This window comes from Macaca fascicularis, chromosome 9 (genome assembly GCF_037993035.2).
Source record: "Macaca fascicularis isolate 582-1 chromosome 9, T2T-MFA8v1.1".
Classification (NCBI taxonomy): domain Eukaryota; kingdom Metazoa; phylum Chordata; class Mammalia; order Primates; family Cercopithecidae; genus Macaca; species Macaca fascicularis.
The window spans coordinates 67,189,726-67,208,813 of record NC_088383.1 but is presented as its reverse complement, the minus strand read 5'-3'; the positions used below and the strand labels follow the sequence as shown (position 1 = coordinate 67,208,813).

General features: G+C 54.2%; 1 protein-coding gene across 27 annotated transcripts in view; it reads left to right on the top strand.

Moving 5' to 3' along the window:
* ZMIZ1 (zinc finger MIZ-type containing 1) overlaps positions 1 to 19,088 on the top strand; it is a 244,059-nt gene that overhangs the window by 198,175 nt on the left and 26,796 nt on the right. For all 27 annotated transcript variants that reach the window (XM_074001695.1, XM_045400016.3, XM_045400015.3 and 24 more), the window contains one exon: positions 8,642 to 8,786. In XM_074001695.1, the coding sequence (XP_073857796.1) occupies positions 8,642 to 8,786 (145 nt within the window). The remainder of the gene's footprint in view (positions 1 to 8,641; positions 8,787 to 19,088) is intronic.

Here is a 19,088-nt window from a genome sequence, read left to right as displayed (position 1 = left end):
GCTGAGAGCCTGGTCACAGATACTCCTCCCATTGTCCGGGTCTCAGTGTCTATCCTTCCCTCCCAGTCGTCTCAGCATATTGGGTTATTTCTAGCTGTGATTCATGTCAGTGTGTTAGTCATCTGTTGGCTGCATAGCGTGTGCTAAACGCTGTGCTGGGTGCCAGGGTTGTAGAAGTGAAGCCCCCGAATCCGATCGTGGCCCCAGGGGCTCAGAGTGCTGTCGCTACAGAGAACCACAGCATTCCCCTGGGTAGCCCGGCGCAAGATTCGTGTCTGCATCTGTCAAGCAACTACCATCTACCAGGCCCTGTGCAGCCTCTGGGGTGGGGACACAGATTGGAAAGAGGTGATCAGAATGCATGGGTGGAAGAAGTCCTCTGACCGCCTTGCAGAGGGTGGGTTGGCAGGAGGCAGGTTTGGAGATGGAGATGAATGACAGGATGCTGTTGTCATAATTCAGGGAGAACCGGCAGGGCTGCAGAAGGTTATTAGATTGGAGCAGGCAAGGAGCAACGGGAACAGACTGCAAAGATCATCAGGATGTGGTGACCAGCGGGTGGGACAGGGAGGGGCCTGTCTTCCTGAGGCAGCTTGAGGTGCTCCCTGGGATTCTCGTGGATGTGGGAGCAGGAACCTGTGACATGTCAGAGGGGAAAGAGTGGGGGCCTGGCTCTCCTGCCCCTGACTCAACGGGCAAGCCCCTGTAGCTCCCATGCCCACGGCCTCCCCCGCTGGGGAGTGGCACCACTCTCACTGCTGCTGCCACTTCAGAGGGTCTTGTGTGACCTTTTGTAAGCTCATGGGATGGAAGCATCTGAAAATGTATCATTCATATTTTTATGGAATCATGAACCCTACTTGCCACCTGCCAGGGCATGTTTTGAGGATGAGAGGGCCCTGCTTCAAGATGCTGCTGCCTCTGCTTCACAGGGCTCTTCCCCAGCCCCTCTGAGTGCTGCCCCATCCCTGGGGGTCTCCTGGGTCTCAGAAGCACCCCTCCCAGCTCCCCTCCCCACCCATACACATACTTCCTCTGTTCTCCAGCAGCCTTTTAGCTGCTAAGATGCTCTTTGATACTTAGGCCTTTGTTTCATTTTGCGTGTGGCTTCCCCAGGCTGCAGTGTGCTCGATGACATCCCGCCCACCTGTACATCCAGGCTTCTGTTCCCTCCTCCAGACGGTCTCTCATCCCTCCCAGCCTCCCCCTGCGCCCCACTGCTGCTCTCATCCATTCCTGACTGCCGGATCTTACCAGGAGCAAGCATCCCAGGCCTCTCACTGTCCGCACCTCCCCTTGCCTGGCTCCACCAGGAGCACCTCTTTCCCTGTGGCTACCATGGCTGCCTCTGCTTTCTTGTTCCTTTTCAAGCCAAGTGCAGACTGGCAAGGAGGAAGCTTTTCCCAGGTGCCCAGGTGAGCATACCTGCTCCCCATGACACCTGACCTGATCGATGCTAACAAAAGCTGGTCACTCGGCCTGTCTAGACAATACAGCTCCACCCTCCTCACCTGGCACTCAGGCGATTCCTGAACTAGGACTGCACTCCTCTGCCTCTCGCCTCCTCATTTGGTCAGCCAGTCCTGGGCCTCCGTGCTGCTTTGAGCTGCAGGTACAGGGGCAAATACAGGGCCTGTCACTGCCCCTGGGGAGGGCACGCCCGAGCAAGCCAGGATGAGCTGCCCCGGCATCCCCACTCAGGCCTGCCTCACCCGACATCTGGTTTCATTTTTCCCCTTAAAGGACAGACAATATGGGAGCTGCTGGCTACAGGGGAGTTGCTGGAAAGGTCTTGGGGAAGCAAATGTTGGGAAGTTGGCTCTTCCTCGGTGCCCTCCTGCCTGGTCCCCTCCTGATCCTCAGAGCTAGTGTGCTTGTTCACTCCCATTTCTGTTTCAGATGAGTGACCACAGGGTCACCTGCTAGTGTTGGTGCTGTCTTCACCATAGCATCCTCGGGTGCAGCTGGTGCAGGGCCCTTAGACATATCCACTGGGTCCCATTTATAGAATATACCACTCCTGGTCACACACACCATTATTTTATATGCCACTAAGAAGGAAGACTGTGCCACCGATCACACCATGGCACAGCGCCACTAGAGGACATGTGCTGCTTGTCAGTGATCTTGGTTAAGTCACACCTGGTGTGGAGTGGACTTCCTGGAGATGCCACAAAGACTAGTGCAGGCAACAGGAACATGAGGTCAACTGTCCCTTCTGCTGAGGTCAACTCTCCCTTCTGCTGGCCCCTCAGGGCTGCTGCTTCACTGCGGATGTGGCAGTGACTGTCTGGATCTTGGCTACTAAAAGGCAGGATCCTAGAGGGGGTCAAGGGGGATGTTGGACCTGGGTCTTGGCTGTTCTGGATCCTGGGGAACTGTCCTCGCTACCCCCACAAAAGATGGCCACTATTAAGGGGCTGCTGTGGGAGTCCCATGGGGTGTCCTAGAGAAAGAAAAAGTAATGCCTTCCCTCCAGGGCCACCGGCGCCTTGCCACCAGCTGAAGCAGAGGCACAGCTGCCTCCAAATGGGGAATTGATTTTTGCTTCCTGTGTCTCAGAGCAGGACACTCGATGTCCTCATTCTACCCCCAGGCAGCTCGGAAGGAGGCAGGGGGAAGGGGCCCTGTGCAACATGTGTGCCAAATGAGCACACAGGCCTGCTCATCTGCTCAGGGCCCCCACCATCTCCATGAACTTCTGGAGCTTCGTGCCTGCCCAGGGCCTTTGTCTCGCCCTCTGCTCTGTGATCAGAAGCAGAGATACAAGGTCCCAGGACCATCCTGTTGGTCTCTTCTCTACCGACCAAGGCAGTAATGCCATTCGTGGCATAATGAGCACATGTAGAGATTTGTGTGCCTGGCTCGCCTGTGCTTCATGGAGGTAACGCAGTCCCATCCGTATGGCTACCCTAGGAGATGAGGAAACTAAGGTGCAGGAAGGTTAAGTCACTTGCTCAAGGTGTTACACCGTAACAGACAACTGGGATCAGGTCTTGTGGGTTAGTTTCAGGCTGTGCCTCAGCAGCCCTCTCAGCGTTACGGGATGCAGAGGTGGGTATGGGGTCGCAGGGATTGGTGAGGGTCCTTGGCCCTCTGCCCATCCTGCACACTTGCTGGCTTCTACTTGGATATCACTGGAGTTGGTTGGCAACACTAATTTACACCCCATATGCAGTGAAGCAGGCAGCTCCTGTTAAACTCATTTTATAGATGGGAAACTGGAGGAAGCACCATTAGAGATGAGCCTTAAAGAAGTGCAAGTTCTGTAAGGAAAGAGGTGTGAAATCGTGGGGTGTCCTGAGGGGCTGGCGCATAGAGAGGTGAGCCTGGAGCCTGCTGGGCATAGGAGACTTATGAAAGAGGCCATCTCCTGTCTGGAAGACTCTTGCCTGCTACAAGCAGAGCACACACGGCACTGAGAGGCTCTTCGTGCTAACTACATGCCAGACGCTTTTAAACACTTTGTAGGTGTTAGTGTCATTCAATTGCACAATAAGGCTGGGCTCAGTGGCTCATGACTGTAATCCCAGTACTTTAGGAGGCCGAGGTGGGTGGATCGCTTGAGGCCAGGAGTTCAAAACCAGCCTGGCCAACATGGCAAAACTCCATCTCTACCAAAAATGTATACACACCCAAAATTAGCCAGGCATGATTGGTGCACAACTGTGGTCCCAGCTACTCGGGATGCTGAGGCATAAGAATCTCTTGAATCCAGGAGGCAGATGTTGCAGTGAGCCAAGATTGCACCACTGTACTCTAGCCTAGGTGACAGAACAAGACTGTCTCAAAAAAAAAAAAAAAAAAAAGCACAATAACCCCAAAGAGTAAGCATTAACATTTGGTAGATAAACTGAAGCCCAGAGAGGTTGTGTCATTTGCCCAAGGTCACATAGCTATGAAGGGAATGAGTTTTTGAATCCAGACTTTTAGAGTCCCTTGCCCTGAACCACAGGGTGGTAGCTGCCTGCTGAGGTCAGGAGCGATGGGTGCCAAGACTTCCAGCCTGCAGAGCTTTGCACGTCATCTTAAGTGGTTCGGACTCAGCAGTGGAGGCCATGTGCGGTTTCAGCAGGGGTGCTAACGTCGCCTGTTCACCGCAGTACCGCCAGCACACAGTAGGTGCTCAGCAGCTGGTGTTGAATGAACGTTGGGTGAGTGATAGAACACTTTGGTACTGAAGGTGAGAATGGATCGAGGTGAGGGAGTCTGGTCACAAGGATGCAGTTTGGAGAGGTGAGGGGAGCCCAGTGGGTTCACTTTAGACAGGTTGGGTGGTGCATGCTTATACGTTTTATGCTGAGACGTTTGAGGAGTGCTTGGAATTCTGGATTAAGGCTCAGCGTTGGCAGCTGGGGGGATTCCCTGCTGCTATCCCAACCCCAGCTGTGGTCACCATGAGATGAGCTAGAAGTCCCCAAGGTCCTCGGCACTGGCCCCTGCACAGGCTGGAGAGGACGACAGGGGATGGGGCTTGGTGAGGAGCCTGAGAGCCCAGTTTCTGGGGTGCCTGCACCCAGCTCAGCACCTGCTTGTTAAAACTCTGCTGCCTTGGGTGATGGGGGAGAGGGGATTTGTTTAGGGGTCAGAAGCAGTACATTTGCAGCCGGTTGTGCCTCTATTTCTCCTTCCCCAAGAAAGGCTGTTACCCATCAGAGATCTTGCTGGAGGAGAGGGGGCAATGGGCACTGCCATAGCCATGCTGTCAGCATGACTGACAGTGGGTAGTCCCATGGGCCTCTGTGGCCAGCTCCGCAGGCCCCCTCCTGACCCCAACCCCCTTTCTATGGCTGAACCTCTGCTCCCAACAGCCCCTCCTGCTTCTTGGTTTCTTTTCACTTTCTTTCTTTCTTTTTTGGAGGGGAATGGAGTCTTGCTCTGTTGCCCAGGCTGGAGGGCAGTGACACGATCTCAGATCACTGCAGCCTCCACCTCCCGAGTTCAAGCAATTCTTGTGCTCAGCCTCCCGAGTAGCTGAGATTAGAGGTGCTGGCTACCATGCCTGGCTAATTTTTGTATTTTTAGTAGAGACAGCATTTCATTATATTGGCCAGGTTAGTCTCGAACTCCTGACCTCAAGTGATCTGCCCGCCTCAGCCTCCCAAAGTGCTGTGATTACAGGTGTGAGCCATCATGCCCAGCCCCTGCTTCTTGGTTTCTGACAGGCAGAAGGCCTCTCCATGTTGACACCCCAGATTGGAAGCGGCCCAGAAAGTTTGCACGGTGGAGCTAAAATTCCTCTTCACGCCCCTTGGCAGGCTTTGGAGTATCTCACTGCCAATTGCTTAGCCCCTTGGAGGGTGGCTGTGGGTCTAATGGCATTCATTGACAGCTGTGCACGTGATGTGTACATGGGCCTCCCACCGTGGGAGCACCAGGCAGGAGGCCAGTCGTCACCCATCTGTGGGAGAGAGGTAGTCACATGTACTGGCCAAGGCTGTCCTGGGCCCAAGCAAGCTGCATTTTATGAAGGGGGAAAGGGACATTGGGTCCTAGCTGCCATTTTAATTTGAAAACTGGGGTCCTCTGTATGAAAAGGGGCATTTGGGGCCAGCTCTCTTACCAGTGGTATGTGGGGCCCACAGGACAAAGGGACAGACTGGCCATGTTGGTTGCTCAGGCAGTAGAAGGTACTCGACCCTGCCTGCAGCAGAGAGGGACTCAGGTCAGGACTGAAACTGCCCTCCCATTGCCTGGTATGCTCTGCGCACACCACACCAGGTCCTCCCGTCTCTCCCACTCACCCTGGGACTGTTTTCGCCATCCTAGCAAGTACACAGACCAAAGGCATGCAGGTCAAAGAGGCATGCAGGCCAGCCCCGCCTAATTAGAGCAGACAGGCTTCCCAGTTCAGACGTGTGAGTGACGGCCAAAATCCAGGCACACTCAGACACCTGCCCAGCTGGTGTCACTCTGTCTGTCCTTGCGTAATCCCCTGCCTGCCTCTGTCTGTCCCCGTCAGCCCTCCTGGTTCTCTTGATAGTGCCCAGACTCCCTTTTTGGCTGCGAATTCCCAGGCGTTGTCATTAACCCACGTTTGCCTCGGAACAACTTGTGTTGGTTTGCACCATAAGGAGAACACGCACAACATTCACCGCCCCGCATGGGGCTGCCAGCGTGGCCTCTGTGCTCACCCACCTCAGGGGTGAGGGGTGGTGACTCCCCATCCCCCCACCACCTCTTGGTTGTAGGAAAGTGGCCTTTGTGGCTGGCTGATCCACATATCACGCCTGTTTGCAGCATGCCAGACTGTACAGCAAGGCCCTGTCACACAGCCAACCTGCCTTTATTCCCTTTACGGAAACCACTCCACTAGGGGCAGGAGGACAAGGGCTGTCCTTGGCCGAGCAGGGGGTGGTCCATGACATTGGAGGAAAGCCCCGATTCCCCCGTGGTGCCTCCGCCCCCTGCATGGCAGTCCAGCCCCCAGGAGGAGCGAGGGCTAGGAGGGGTGGGGCGGGCAGCAGGCGGCACCATCTGTGGCCGTCCTTTGTGCTGGCAGTGGAGCGATCCCTCCTTCGCTGCGATCCAGCGGGCCTCGTGCTTGGCGTGCAAATGAGTTTCCAGATGCCCAGTGTCCCCGCACGAGAGGCGGTACCTAGGGGCCTGGGAGAAGGATGGAGTGGGCTGGAGGCTCGTTTTTGTCTGTCCTGGCCTCCTTGAATAGGCTGCCTCTCCAGCTGCAGCAGATGTGTGCTGGACACCCACATAGGGGTGTTTGTTGGTTTCTGGGCAGACACACATGCTGGGGAGAGTGTCTCTTCTCTCATACTGCCCTCCTTTGAGGGTGCTGGCATAGGTGACCCCACAGTGGGGCAGGATACATCTTTTAAGACTTAGCTCATCCACCAGGCCCCCTCCTGGAGGGAGAAACAGGGGCCCTCTTGGGGACCACGGCCCCTGCTTGCCTTCTTGGTTGGGCATCTTTGTGTACCACACAAGCCGAGCAGATGGAGCAAGCGGCCCTGGTGACTTTTCAGGGCTTTGGGCTGACGGGAACCCTGTCCAGGATCTGGGCGGCTTGGGATGGCAGCCTACCCAGCCATTCCCAGTCATTGTGCATATGGGCGTCTTCCACCAGTGCCTGCCCAACATGGTGGCGTAGAACAGGCCTGAGGGGTTCCTTGAGTCTGAGGGGCTGGGGGGCTGTGAACACCTAGGATTTTGCCTTCTGAAGGCTTTCACCTCCTTCCCACCTTCTGGTCTGGTCTCAGGCTCTACCACCAGGGTGTGGGGCTAGGGGCAGGAGCACTGTCTCTGTCCCTGCCGACTCTGGCCGTGGTTACTGTGAGTAGCTTTGCTTGACTGGGCCCCCGTCTACTCGTCTGTAGAATGAGGATAATAATAGCTAATGATGTCCTAGATGGTCGAGAAAAAAAAGGATGCAGAAGCACATTGTGCAGCGTCCAGATGGGAGACCCTTGAAATGTGGAGTCGGCTTTGCACCCAGCCGAGTGGCTGAGCAGTTGTGATTCAAAAGATGCCTGGTCACTCTTGCCCATCGACTACTTCCGTAACGCTCAGGTCACTCCCAGCAGGAGTAGGGCATCAGCTGAGGTGTGGCCACCCTTTGTCCAGCAGTTCCACAGACCCAGCAGGCCCCCATCTGTCCCTCCCTGCAGCCTGGCATTACTCCTTTTTACCTCTAAGCAAGCTGAGGCCCAGAGTCTGTGGGCTCCTGGAGTCCACACCACAGCAAGTTGGTGACTGAGCGCAGCCAGTTCCCCCAGCCCTCAGCTTCGTCATGTACTTCAGGAGGACGGGCCAGCTGAGACACGCTGGACAGCCCAGGCTGAGACATGCTGGCCTAGGGGGCGCTTTTAGCTCCTGTGGTCACATGGGGACAGTGAACAGTGAAAGAAAATGGCAGTTTTCCCCAGTCCCCAGTTCATGTGGGGGCTCTCTCATCCCGGATGTGGATGGCTGCTCCATTCTCCTGCCTTGGGCACCCCTGGCTGCCTCCTGCTTGGCCCCCACCACCCCGGCTACCCTCTGCTCTGGACATCCTTTGTCCTCCTAGGCGTTTGTGTCCGGTAGAGCAGGGACCAACCGTGGGTGTGACCAGAAGGGGTGTCCTAGGGGGCCAGTTTCTGGGCAGGACTTTCAGGGACAGCTCTGCAGACACTCCTAGGTTATCAGCAGATTCCAAGATTTTGTTCAAACCTTGTGATTTTTGAGCCCACACATGGGGAGAAGCCACACTTTGCCTCTGATCAAATTGTGAGGGGGTGGGCTTCCCTGAGGGATCTGGGGTGGCAGGCAGCTGCTAAGCTTGCGCTGTCTCAAGGTCCATGTCAGGCCCCCTCACTCCTCCAGTTTCCTCTTGGCACCATCTCTGCCATCCTTCCCATCATTCTGACTCTCCCCGTCTTTGCTGCCTCGGACGACTACTTCCCGCACGTGGGTCATTCTGACCTTCTCTTCACGACAGAAGCTTTTGTATTCTCCTTCAAGGGTGTCAGTCCCATTCTACAGTTGAGACCACTGAGGCCTCCAAAGAAGGCTAAGTCTTCTGGTGTCACACGAATCTGGGAGCAAAACCAGCATGGATAGCACCCAGTCTGGGGAGGGTTGGGGAGGGGTCTCGGTGTGGCAGGGCGTAATGAACAAGCAGCCACTGACCATCCTGTCCTTCCTGCAGCCCTGTTGTCCTCCTGGTGCGAAGAGCTTGGCCGCCTGCTGCTGCTCCGACATCAGAAGAGCCGCCAGAGTGATCCCCCTGGGAAACTCCCCATGCAGCCCCCCCTCAGCTCCATGAGCTCCATGAAACCCACTCTGTCACACAGGTAAGTGAGTGGGTGCCATGGGGGCAGGCGCTGAGCAGACACTCCTCTGGTCTCAGATCTCCTTGGACGTGTCCCTGGGGTGGGGGCCTCTGTGCAGCCTTGAAAATGTTGCATTTTCTAAGGTGCAGTTGTTTTTTCACATCTTCATGGGTGAGCCCTGTTTCTCCCTCTCAAACACGTTGAGAGCACTAAGTTTGCCACTTTGGTGGAGGCTGTTTTTCTTCTGGTTCTAGGCTTCCGGCAGAAGGTTAGAAATTCTGAGCTCAGCACCTTCCCTCTTTCTTGACCAGGGTATTGGGCAACCCCAGAGAAACCAGGGGCTGGCAGGGGTCTCAGGAAGGCCACGGGGCTGGTGATTCCAGCCAAGATGGGGACAGAGCCAGCCCAGGCCAGCCACCCTGAAGCCAAGACTGGGCTGGGTCCACCAGAAGCCCAGGGTCACAGGCAGGCATGGGTTTGCTGGAGGCTGACAGCACCAAGGGATTGTCCAGTCTACCTGTGTCAGCCTCAGAAGGAGACGTGGCTAGGACTGGCGATTCCCCCAGTTAATTATCTTTCGAGTCCCTTGCTGAGCTGGGGATGCTCTCTGAGCGCTCTGCAGGCTGACCCTGCAACAACAGGGCCTGTCATGCTGTCTCCTCTCCCCTGTGTGTGTCCCCGCTAATGATCAGGAGGGGCATTTGCAGTCAGAGCTCGGCTCTCATTATCCAGCCTGACTGAGGGACCTGCAGCCCAGAGCACACTGCAGGCAGACCTGGGTCGCACCATCGAGGCGCTGCTGGGAGCTTGGGTGTCAGCCACGCTTTATAAATCGAATTAGAGGCTTGTTGACTTTTTGAGCTGGAAAGGACCTTAGTGCTCATCATGTCCAGTGCCCTCCCTGGGCCTGATTGCCCCTGACATGTGGTTGCCTGCCTTGGTCATAAGCCCTTTGTACCATAGCAAGCCCGCCACCACCCAAGGGCACTGCCTCCTCAGACCCTGGGTCTGGCTGCTGAGCAGCTCCAAGCTTCTCTTCTGTAGCAGTGTTCCTTAGTGCATTTACACAGGGTAATTTTTCTTTTATTATTATTATTTTTTTTTTAGACAAGATCTGGTTCTGTCGCCCAGGCTATAGTGCAGCCATGCAATCCCGGCTCACTGCAACCTCCGCCCCCAGGCTCAAGTGATCCTCCCACCTCAGCCTTCCAAGTAGCTAGGACCCCAGCCATTCACCACCACCCATGGCTAATTTTTTGTTTTTTTAGTAGAGACGGCATTGCCCAGGCTGGTCTCCAACTCCTAAGCTCAAGCAGTCTGCCTGCCTCAGCCTCCCAAAGTGCTGGGATTATAGGCATGAGCTACCATGCCGGCCTATTATTATTTTTAACAGACAGGGTCTCACCCTGTTGGACAGGCTGGAATGCAGTGGCACCGTCATAGCTCACTGCAGCTTCGACCTCCTTGGCTCAAGCGATCTTCCCACCTCAGTATCCTGAGTAGCTGGAAGCATAGCCACGTGCCACTACACCTGGCTATTTCTTTTTAGTTTTGTGGAGATAGGGTCTTGCTATGTTGCCCAGGCTGGTTTCGAACTCCTGGGCTCAAACATTCCTACCACCTTGGCCTCCCGACGTGCTGTGATTACAGGCATGCACCACTGCACCTGTCTGACACAGGGTAATTTTTCAGCGTGCAGGACTTTGCAGGGCATTTAGCATCTTGGTCCCTACCCGCTCTGTTCCTTGTTTTTTTTTTTTTAATGCCCACCCTTGGTTAATCCCACTCCATTGTTCTGATGACTGCCTCTTCCCCTAAGCATTATCACAACAAAAGTACCCTCCCACATTTGAGGGGAGTCTTACCTTTGGTTAAGGACCGCTGCTCTAGAGAGACAAAACCTGCCTCCACCTCCCTCTGTGTACCCTTTGCTAAAAGCCACAGTTTGTGTTCATCTGAAGCAAGCCCCTGAGTACAGGCTGCAGCCGCATTTCACTTAAGCAGCATATCTCGCAGTTGCCCTCGGGAAGCTTTACCTTATTAATTCTAGCCCAGCTGTCCATCCCTCCAGAATTATCCTCCTCTCATCATCCCACGTGTCATGACCTTCCCAAGCTTCTCTCCTCCAAGTTATTTTAGTAAAGTTGTTGCTGATGGAGGGCCAGAACCCTGCAGCTCCCCACTAGGGACCAGCCTCAGACCTGCTTGACCGTGATTGTTTAGGTCACAGAGAGCCACAAATCTGGATCTCGGCCAACCCTTTACCAGCTGAGTTGAGCTAAGGCATGAGGTTGTTCAGTCCCAGGGTTAAACAGAGATGAGGTATTTCTGTGCTCGAGGAGCGGCCTCAAGCTAGTTGGGGAAATAAGACTCATTGGGGCTACATTGGAATCTGGCAGAGCAGGGCAGGGCTAGAGTTCATTGATAGGCAGACTGGGCTTTGGGGTTCAGATGGAGGAAAATGGACAGGGCTGACTGTCAGGAGGCTGCCCAGAGGATGGGAGTCTTGACCTTGAAGGACTTGGGCTGGGAGGGGTAGGTGCATATTATGAATTCAAGCTGGCTTTCCCAAGAAATATTATGGGCCAAAGTGCCACTGGCCAGCACCCAGTGCCCTGCTACCTCCACCATCATGGCCTCAGCTCTTTGTAAATCTAACAGAAGGACCAAGATTGCAAAGCCAGTGGTCTAAGAGCTTGAAGACCAGGCTGGCACTTACTCTTTGGGCCTTAAGTGGTCTGTGGGAGAAAGGAAAGCCGTGTGGGCTGGAAGACTCATTGACTACTGGTGGCTAACCAGTCAGTTCCGTGGAGCGTGGCTTCTTCGTGGGAGCACAGGGAGGTGAGGGGCCTGCTAAACAATATCCTACACTTTGAATGGCAGAACTGGAGGGAAATCTGGGCCCAGAGTGGGAAAGTGACTTGCCCCAGAACACACAGCCAGTAAAGGGCAGAGGAAGACATTGAACAGCGCACAGGGCTCTGCTGTTTAACTAGTCCTTCAGGATCAACTAGGTGGTATCTAGTTGTTAACCTGATTTGGAGGGTCTTTTTGGAAGAGGGTCATCGGTTCTGATCCACAGCTCACCTGTTTCCCATTGTATAGCCCGTCTTCCTTCTCCAAGCACCAGGCTATTCCGAGGACACGTTGTGGTTGGGCAATTGAAAGTTACACAGTCTCTCCTTGCAACCTTTATGAATTTCACAAAGGATAAATCCCTCATTTCCAGGGAAACTGCAATGGGGTCCATCACCTCCTAAGTCCTCAATGCAATTTCCCAAACAAGAAGGAAAGAAAATGGAAAAGAAAACTGAGCGCTTTCACAATTAGCAAACTGTTTTAGTCCGTCATCCTCCATAATTTTATTGAATGACTTGGAGGCAGGAAGCTCCTTTTGCCTTTTCATTAAGGAGACATTGAACCGAAGGCGAGCTTGGGTGCACTGGGATGGTTGAGATTCAATGCCCGCAGGTATCTGGCTGTTTGAAGGCTCTGGGTCCTTGTCTGAAGGCTCTGAGGACAAACAAATGGGAGAGGATGAGGGAGCCTGGAGCCTGGGTACTTGCAGTCCCGCCCTGCCTCGAGGGACGGCAGATGCCTAGAGGGTCCCTGGTGACTATCATATTTGGAGAGCTCGGGTGTCACAATCATGTCTGCTGCAGGCTGCAGAGCTTTGGTACTGCGGCATGAGGCTATGAGTCAGGGCCTGCGTTCTTCCACACAAATGCTGTGCCTCCCAGCAAGACCCTTGACCTCTTGGCCTCGTGGTTCCCTGCTGGTGGGGGACATGGTGCCGCATGAGCAGGATGTCAGGAAAGGGTCAGGCTGCCGTAGCCCCGCAGCCATTTCTGAGGGTAAGGGTGGTGACGAGGAATACTAATTATCCTCAGTCTGTGGACGTCTATAGGCTCACTCCGTTTTGTCCTCATCACTGGCTGCAGTGGGGCTGCCGTCTATATTCACAGATGTCCAGGATACTATACAAGAGAAGGCGGCCAGACAGGCCTGGCAAGGTCCAGGACCAGCGCCTGGGCAAGTAGGACACCTTCCAAGTCCCTGCAGTGACCTGGACTTGAAGCCAATGAAGTCTTTCTGCCTCCTTCTTCCAGATTTTTAATGAGTGGTTAAAAAAGCCATTTGTGATTAGCACATTGTCCTTATGCAAATCAGTGTTGCAAAGGTAATTAAGGGCCTAATAAATCTTGTTTATGCTGTTAATTTGATTACAATCAAAACTCGCTAGGGCTGGGGAAGCCTCCAAGATCCAGAGGTGCAGGTGCCATCCTCCTTCTTCTAGGTACGGGATTTACGAACCCCAATGGAGAGGCTTCTGGGCGGGAGGACCCCTGGCATCCCCTGGGTATAGCAGATGGGGGAACAGGCCCTGGAGCCAGGCTGCCGGGCCTTGAGTTTCAACTGGGCCATATTCTAGCTGGGTAACTGGCCAGTTACTTACCCTCCTTGTGCCTCGGTTTCCTTCTCTGTAGAAGGGGAGTAATAGTGGCAGGAGCCTGGCACACTGGTAGCCCATGGACCGGTCCTAATTCCCCTGATCCTCAGCTGGGTGCCATCAGACTCTTAGGTGCTTATTCATGGCCAAACAAGAAAGAAGGTGTCAGTCAAAACCAGCCACATCACACCATCTCCACAGCTGTCATTTTTAGCTCGTTTTTGCATAGCTTCACCAAAGCTCAGTTTATGTTAGGCCCTTCTTGCCCCAAGAACGTTTTACAAACAAAAAACAAGGAAAGGGGAGAATCGAAAGACCCATAAATCCCTGCACCGTCAGTTCCAGATGGCCAAGATGCAAGGGATTTTTTCCTTTCTTCCTTCCTACTGAAAAATTTTAACACCATCTAATACGCAGTTAGCTGCACAAGTTCCTCTCTAAGTTTCACCGCAGGGAGGGAAGGAAGTAGGCCCCAGTAATTGTGATGATGGAGAGCACTGTTAATGGTTCCCCTAAATTAAAGAGGGTGGGAGCTTCAGCTCCTCACTGGCTTGGCATTTCATTAGCAGTAACACTACAGCCTTGCATGGAGACGGGACCAATATGGCTGGATCAGGGAAATTAATTAGGGTCTGACAATACCCTTAATGGGAATTGGTTATTTCTCCCAAATAAAGCAGCTATTACAAGTGCAAGGGAAGAAATAACTCAGCCCTCCCCCCGCGTTCCTTCCATGAATGCGGCGCGCAGGAGCCAGGAATCATCACTGCCTTATCCCAGGCCTTGCTCATTTTCTCACATTCAGCAAAACCTCCATCAGTGCCCGTGGAGCTGGCACAGACATGTAAACTGTCTACTGCGACTGCAGTGCAGAGAGCTCTCTATAAAATACGTGGAAAAAGTGCTGAGGGAACAGAGGAAAGTGTCCTTCGTTCTGCTTAGGAAAGTCCTTAAAGGGAGTATGCAGGCTGGGCTTTGAAGTACGGATAGAAGTTTGCTGGCTGGAGAAGGGAAGGCAGAAGAAAAATGAAGAAAGTCTTACAGGCTTGAGAAACACATTTTTTTCTAGTTGACAGGCAGGAATGAAAACGACTCCTCTCTTTGGTAGCATATTTGAAAAATTCCTAAGTCAGCTTCATAGTATCCTGAAGTAAACCGGGGTAGCTATCCTATGGCTGGTTGGAGGACTGGAGAGAAAGGTGTAAGTGCAGTTGAGCAGGGTCTTTCTACCAGGTTCTGTGCTAAACTTTACTTTTTTCTCATGTTTTTTAGGAAAGTGTTAGTCCCACTTTACAGATGAGAGAGTTGAAGCTGACTGAAAGTAACATGTCCAAGGCCACAGAAAGCTTCAGTGGCAGAGCCAGGGTTTGACCCCAAAGACTCTTAACTCCAGAGCCCACAAAGGGAACCTCTCTTTTGCTGGGCTTCCCTCTGTCGGTTGAATATTAACCTCAAAAAGGGGTCCCTGAATCTTTGCCAACGTGGCCAGTCCAAGCTAAAGCAGATGATTTAGTGTATAAAGAAGTTCTTTGCTGGAAGACTATTTGGATTTTCTCTGCAGCTGGCCTTTGAGGCCCTTCTTTACATCTCCCCTGTCCCTTCATGCTAGGCAACTTCCCCAAGAACCCCCAGGAAGATGCAGCCCTTGGAATTCTTGTGGCTTCTAGGTGGCCTCTAGCGTGTGCTCCCTTGCCTCATGGCCATCTCTGGACAGGGAGCGCTGCCTTGCTGGATCCTAAGTTCTTAAGACGGTGATGAGCCTGATATGGTCTGCTGACCCGGCGGCCTCACCCTTGACGGGCTCTGCTACCTCTGTGAGCTCCAGCTTCTAAGATGGGCACCTGTTGGGCCCACTTAATGGGGCACTGGATGAGTTCTTAGGTGAAGCCCACTTCACAAAATTCCTTGCATCTAGAAGTCACTCAGTAAATCAGAACAACAGTAACAGCGGCAGCCAGCAGTTTCAGGGTGTCCAAGGTGTGCAGGACTCTGGGCCTCATACGTGTTAGGCACTTACACTTAACCCTCATGGCAGCGTTCGAAGGGAGGGGCTGAATCAGCCCCATTTCACAGATGAGGTTGCTGAGGCATACAGAGAGTGAGCAGTGGGTTCATCGCTTCCCTCTGTGTGCTTCTCTCACTTCCTGGGCCTCAGTGGCCATGTGGCCATAGGCACACTGTGAAGGTGGTCAGTGGTCAGGCTTAACGAAATGGACATATTCATTTTCAGCATCCCTCCAAGGGTGAATGCAGAGAGGTGGTTTCTCCCTGGCACATTTTTTTGTTTAGCAAAGGCTTCCTGAGCCCTATTGGTGTGTGAAGACATCATGCTGGGCCCAGGGAGCCCAAGAAATCAGTGACAGCTCCTGAGGCAGAAGGGAGAAGGCAGAGGGTTCTCACTCCTGCCAGGAATGCGAAGAGCCAGTGGAGTTCAGTACCTTGTGCAAGGGCTTCCCGGAGGAGGTGGCCTTTGGAAGAGCCTGGAAAGGATGAATGGCATTTTCAAGGTGGGATGGAACTTGCCAGCCTGAGAAGAGGCACAGAGGCCCCAGTATTAGGGAGCACTTGGCACGCTGAACCGTTGCTGCTGACATTGCAGGTGGCTTCTGGCCTTGGTGCTTCTGTGGGTGAAGCAGGATTGTTGGGGCAGTTTTGGCTCGACAGGACTGTGGCTGGGAGCAGCTTGTGGTGGGATACCGGGCAGGCCATGCTGGATTAGGGTTGTACAGAGTGGGGCAGAATTATTAAAAAATGCCAAGCACCTGTGACCAGGCCAAGCATGTCTGCAGGTTAAACTGCTCGTTGGAGAGAAGAAGGGCTCTCAGGCACCCTCCAGACCCTCCTCGCATCCCAGCCAGGCCCTGCCTTTCTGATAGCAGCCCAGGGGTCGGGTTGGTCCTTCATCCTTGGGCACAAGGACCAGGCATTCCCCCAGTGGTGGTGTCTTGAATCCAGGCAGTGGCGTCACATCAGCAGGGCTGCTGGGGGGCCTGCGGGGGCGAGAGCCTTCTCTGCGACAGCAGGAGCCCGTCTCCCCCAGAATGAGATGAGTCACAGTCCCATCGGTGCGGCTGCCACTTCTGCTTCTGCAGCAGGTGTGTGTGGAGGCAAGCTAGTCCTGAGACCGCCCCACACGCTGTGCCTGTCTCTTCCCCAGTGCATGGGCAGCATGCCAGCAGGGCCTCGCGTGTATGCACGGACGTGTCCTCCATACGCCTGTGTGCATCTTTGCTCTGGGGCAGCAAACCTTCCAGACAGGCAGTGGGATGCCCAGTTTGGGAATGTTGGTTAGCTTTGCTTCTCACCAAGTTTGGGGCAGAGGGGACGAAACAGGAAGGAGCTGGTTTCCGCCCACAAGGCTCACCCACGGAGCTGCAGGGCAGTTGGGAGCTTGTTCATGGGCCTGTGTAGTGTCCCGGGCTGAGGTGGTAAGGCAGCGGTTGCCCACTCCCTGGCCTCAGGCAGGGCCCTGCCGGCCCCTGGGGGTTCCCACAGGGGTTCACTTCCTGAGCCTGGCCAGGCATGTTCTCAAAGGACAGCAACCTGGGTCTGAAGGCCATCAGCCTGGAGGGTTGGTGGGGACTTGTGGAGCACAAGTTCTGGGGAGAGAAGCCACTCAGGCTTGGGTTTTGTTCAGTTGCGGGGGACCCTCTGGTCATCCAGCACACCTAGGACATGGGCCTTGAGAGCAGCAGGTGCCCAGGGGATCTCCTCTTCGTTTTGTACAAGCATAACCTGTAGATCCTCCCTGTGAGATTCTGGTGTGCCAGTTCTGGAACCAGGTGGTGCTCCGGGTCCCCAGTGACCTTCCTGGGAGACAGAGGCTGTTCCAGCCCAGCCACCCTGAGGAGCAGGTTCACTGCTGCTTTCCTGTGTTTCTCTGCCCTGCTCACTCCCTCTGGGCTCCCAGTCTCCAATCCGCCACCTGGAGAGCAGAGTCTGTCACCGTCTGTCACCTTTGGCATCTGGATCTCCAATGAGCCACCACTCCTCATAGTGCCTGGCCAGTTGAGCGCCTCTACTCCAAATGCGAGTCTTGCAGTTTCCTCAGAAATCACGAGCAGCGCTCAGTTGGGCAAGCCCTCTGACTGCATTCTCCTCTTTGAGCCACATCAGACTTAGGCTGCCAAACCTGTGTTCAAGCTTATTTGACCAAGATCCACGATAAATACACATACGACACCTTGATCCAAGGTGCACATGTATTTGTGTATAAAACCAAGACGGAAGCTCAAGGACTAATATTCATCTTTATTGTGTGCTCTCAGTCACTTTCTAGTTGATTCTTTTTTCTCCCCTGTTGGTTGGATGTCATCACCTGCTTAGATTCCGTGACCCACAGTTGGAAAACACAGAGTAGAGTGGAGGTGTCATCTGATGCCCATTTTACAGATGAGGAGATTGAGTGCAGAAACTTGCACCAGGGTCCTAAGCCCAAAAGTCTATGCCGTCACAGAGCTGTTCTAGAGGCAGACAGACAGTAATCAAATAAATATATAATTAGGACAGTGGTGGAGTGCCATGACAGAAATTCCAGTACCAGGGTGAGGGAGCAGGCAGTGTCGGGTAGGAGATGCTCTTTTATACCAGGAGGGCAGGGGAGGCTCCTCCAGCGATCTCAGACAGGAAGAAAGCGAGGGGCTGGCCAGGCTGAGAGATCTAGGGGAGAGGATATCCAGGAAGGGGGAGGGGCAAGTATGAGCAGACAGTGGCGTGGTCCTGCCCTCCAGGCTGGTCACCTCTGCAGGAGCCCATCTGACTTGACCAGCATTGCCAAGAGCTCAGCTGGGCAAGGCGCAGAGCACGAGACTTGGCTGCCCTGATCTCTACTGCCTGCAGGTTATGCAGCCCTCTGCCTCCCTCTGGGAAGTCCTTACCTCTGGGATGGGCTCCTTGCATCCCCAGAGGTGCCTCCCCAACACCTCCATCCCCAGTTGCCCTGGCTGCTAGGGTTGGACTGGCCCCTCAGCTAGGGTACAAGTCTCCCAGGTGTGACTGAGAACCTTTGCCGTCTGCTGTCTCCTGTGACTAAGACAGACACAAGCCAGACAGAGGCATGAGGCTGCTTCCTATTGCCCATCCCTTCTCCCAGTTTCCTTCCCCTAACACACATACACACACACACACACACATACACACACACCCTGTGTGCCCTGGGTAGAGGCAGTGTCACAGCTGTGGGCACTTTGCTTTTCTGCTCCTCCTGGTTCCACATCTAGAATTTTGTGACTTGGTGAGAGGGCGGTGCCAGAGAGCCAGTGCCGGCTCTCGTGGGAGAGGCAGCTTCATCCCCAGACTCCTGGGGGCTGGCACCCTGGCAGGTCTTCATGCCCTGCCCTTCGCTGGGATCTGCTGACCTCACTCTTGTGCACCCAAGTGCTTGGTAGGAAGCATCACTGGACACTCACTGTAGGCCTGAGCACAAGAGGTAGGGCTGAAGGCTAACTCCTTGCTTCTGATGTCTGAGAGCTCCTTGGGGAGATGTCCACAAATGTAGGTACTGCTGGACCTGGTGAGGGGAGCAGGGGAAATATGGTCCTGGTTGGTAAAGAGGAGGCAGTGTTTAGGGGAAGGGGCGGCTCCACAAGAGGACAGAGCCAAAGCAGGGTGAGGCAATGGTGGGGTCTGCCAGAGGAGTATGTCATTCTTAAGTGTGAGTTTGGACTCTGCCTTATAAACGCCAGAGGCCACCAAAGGTCTTTGATTGTGCCGGGCATCTTAGGTGTTTGAGGGAGATTAGCTCGGGAGGGATGTACACGAGAGATCAGGGCGCGGGCAGGAGAGGGTGTGCAGCAGGTAGGCCTGTACGAATGTTGCTGGGGGTTGGGAAGGAAGGGTGCTGGAAGAAAACCTGCATTCCCATGACCCAGGCA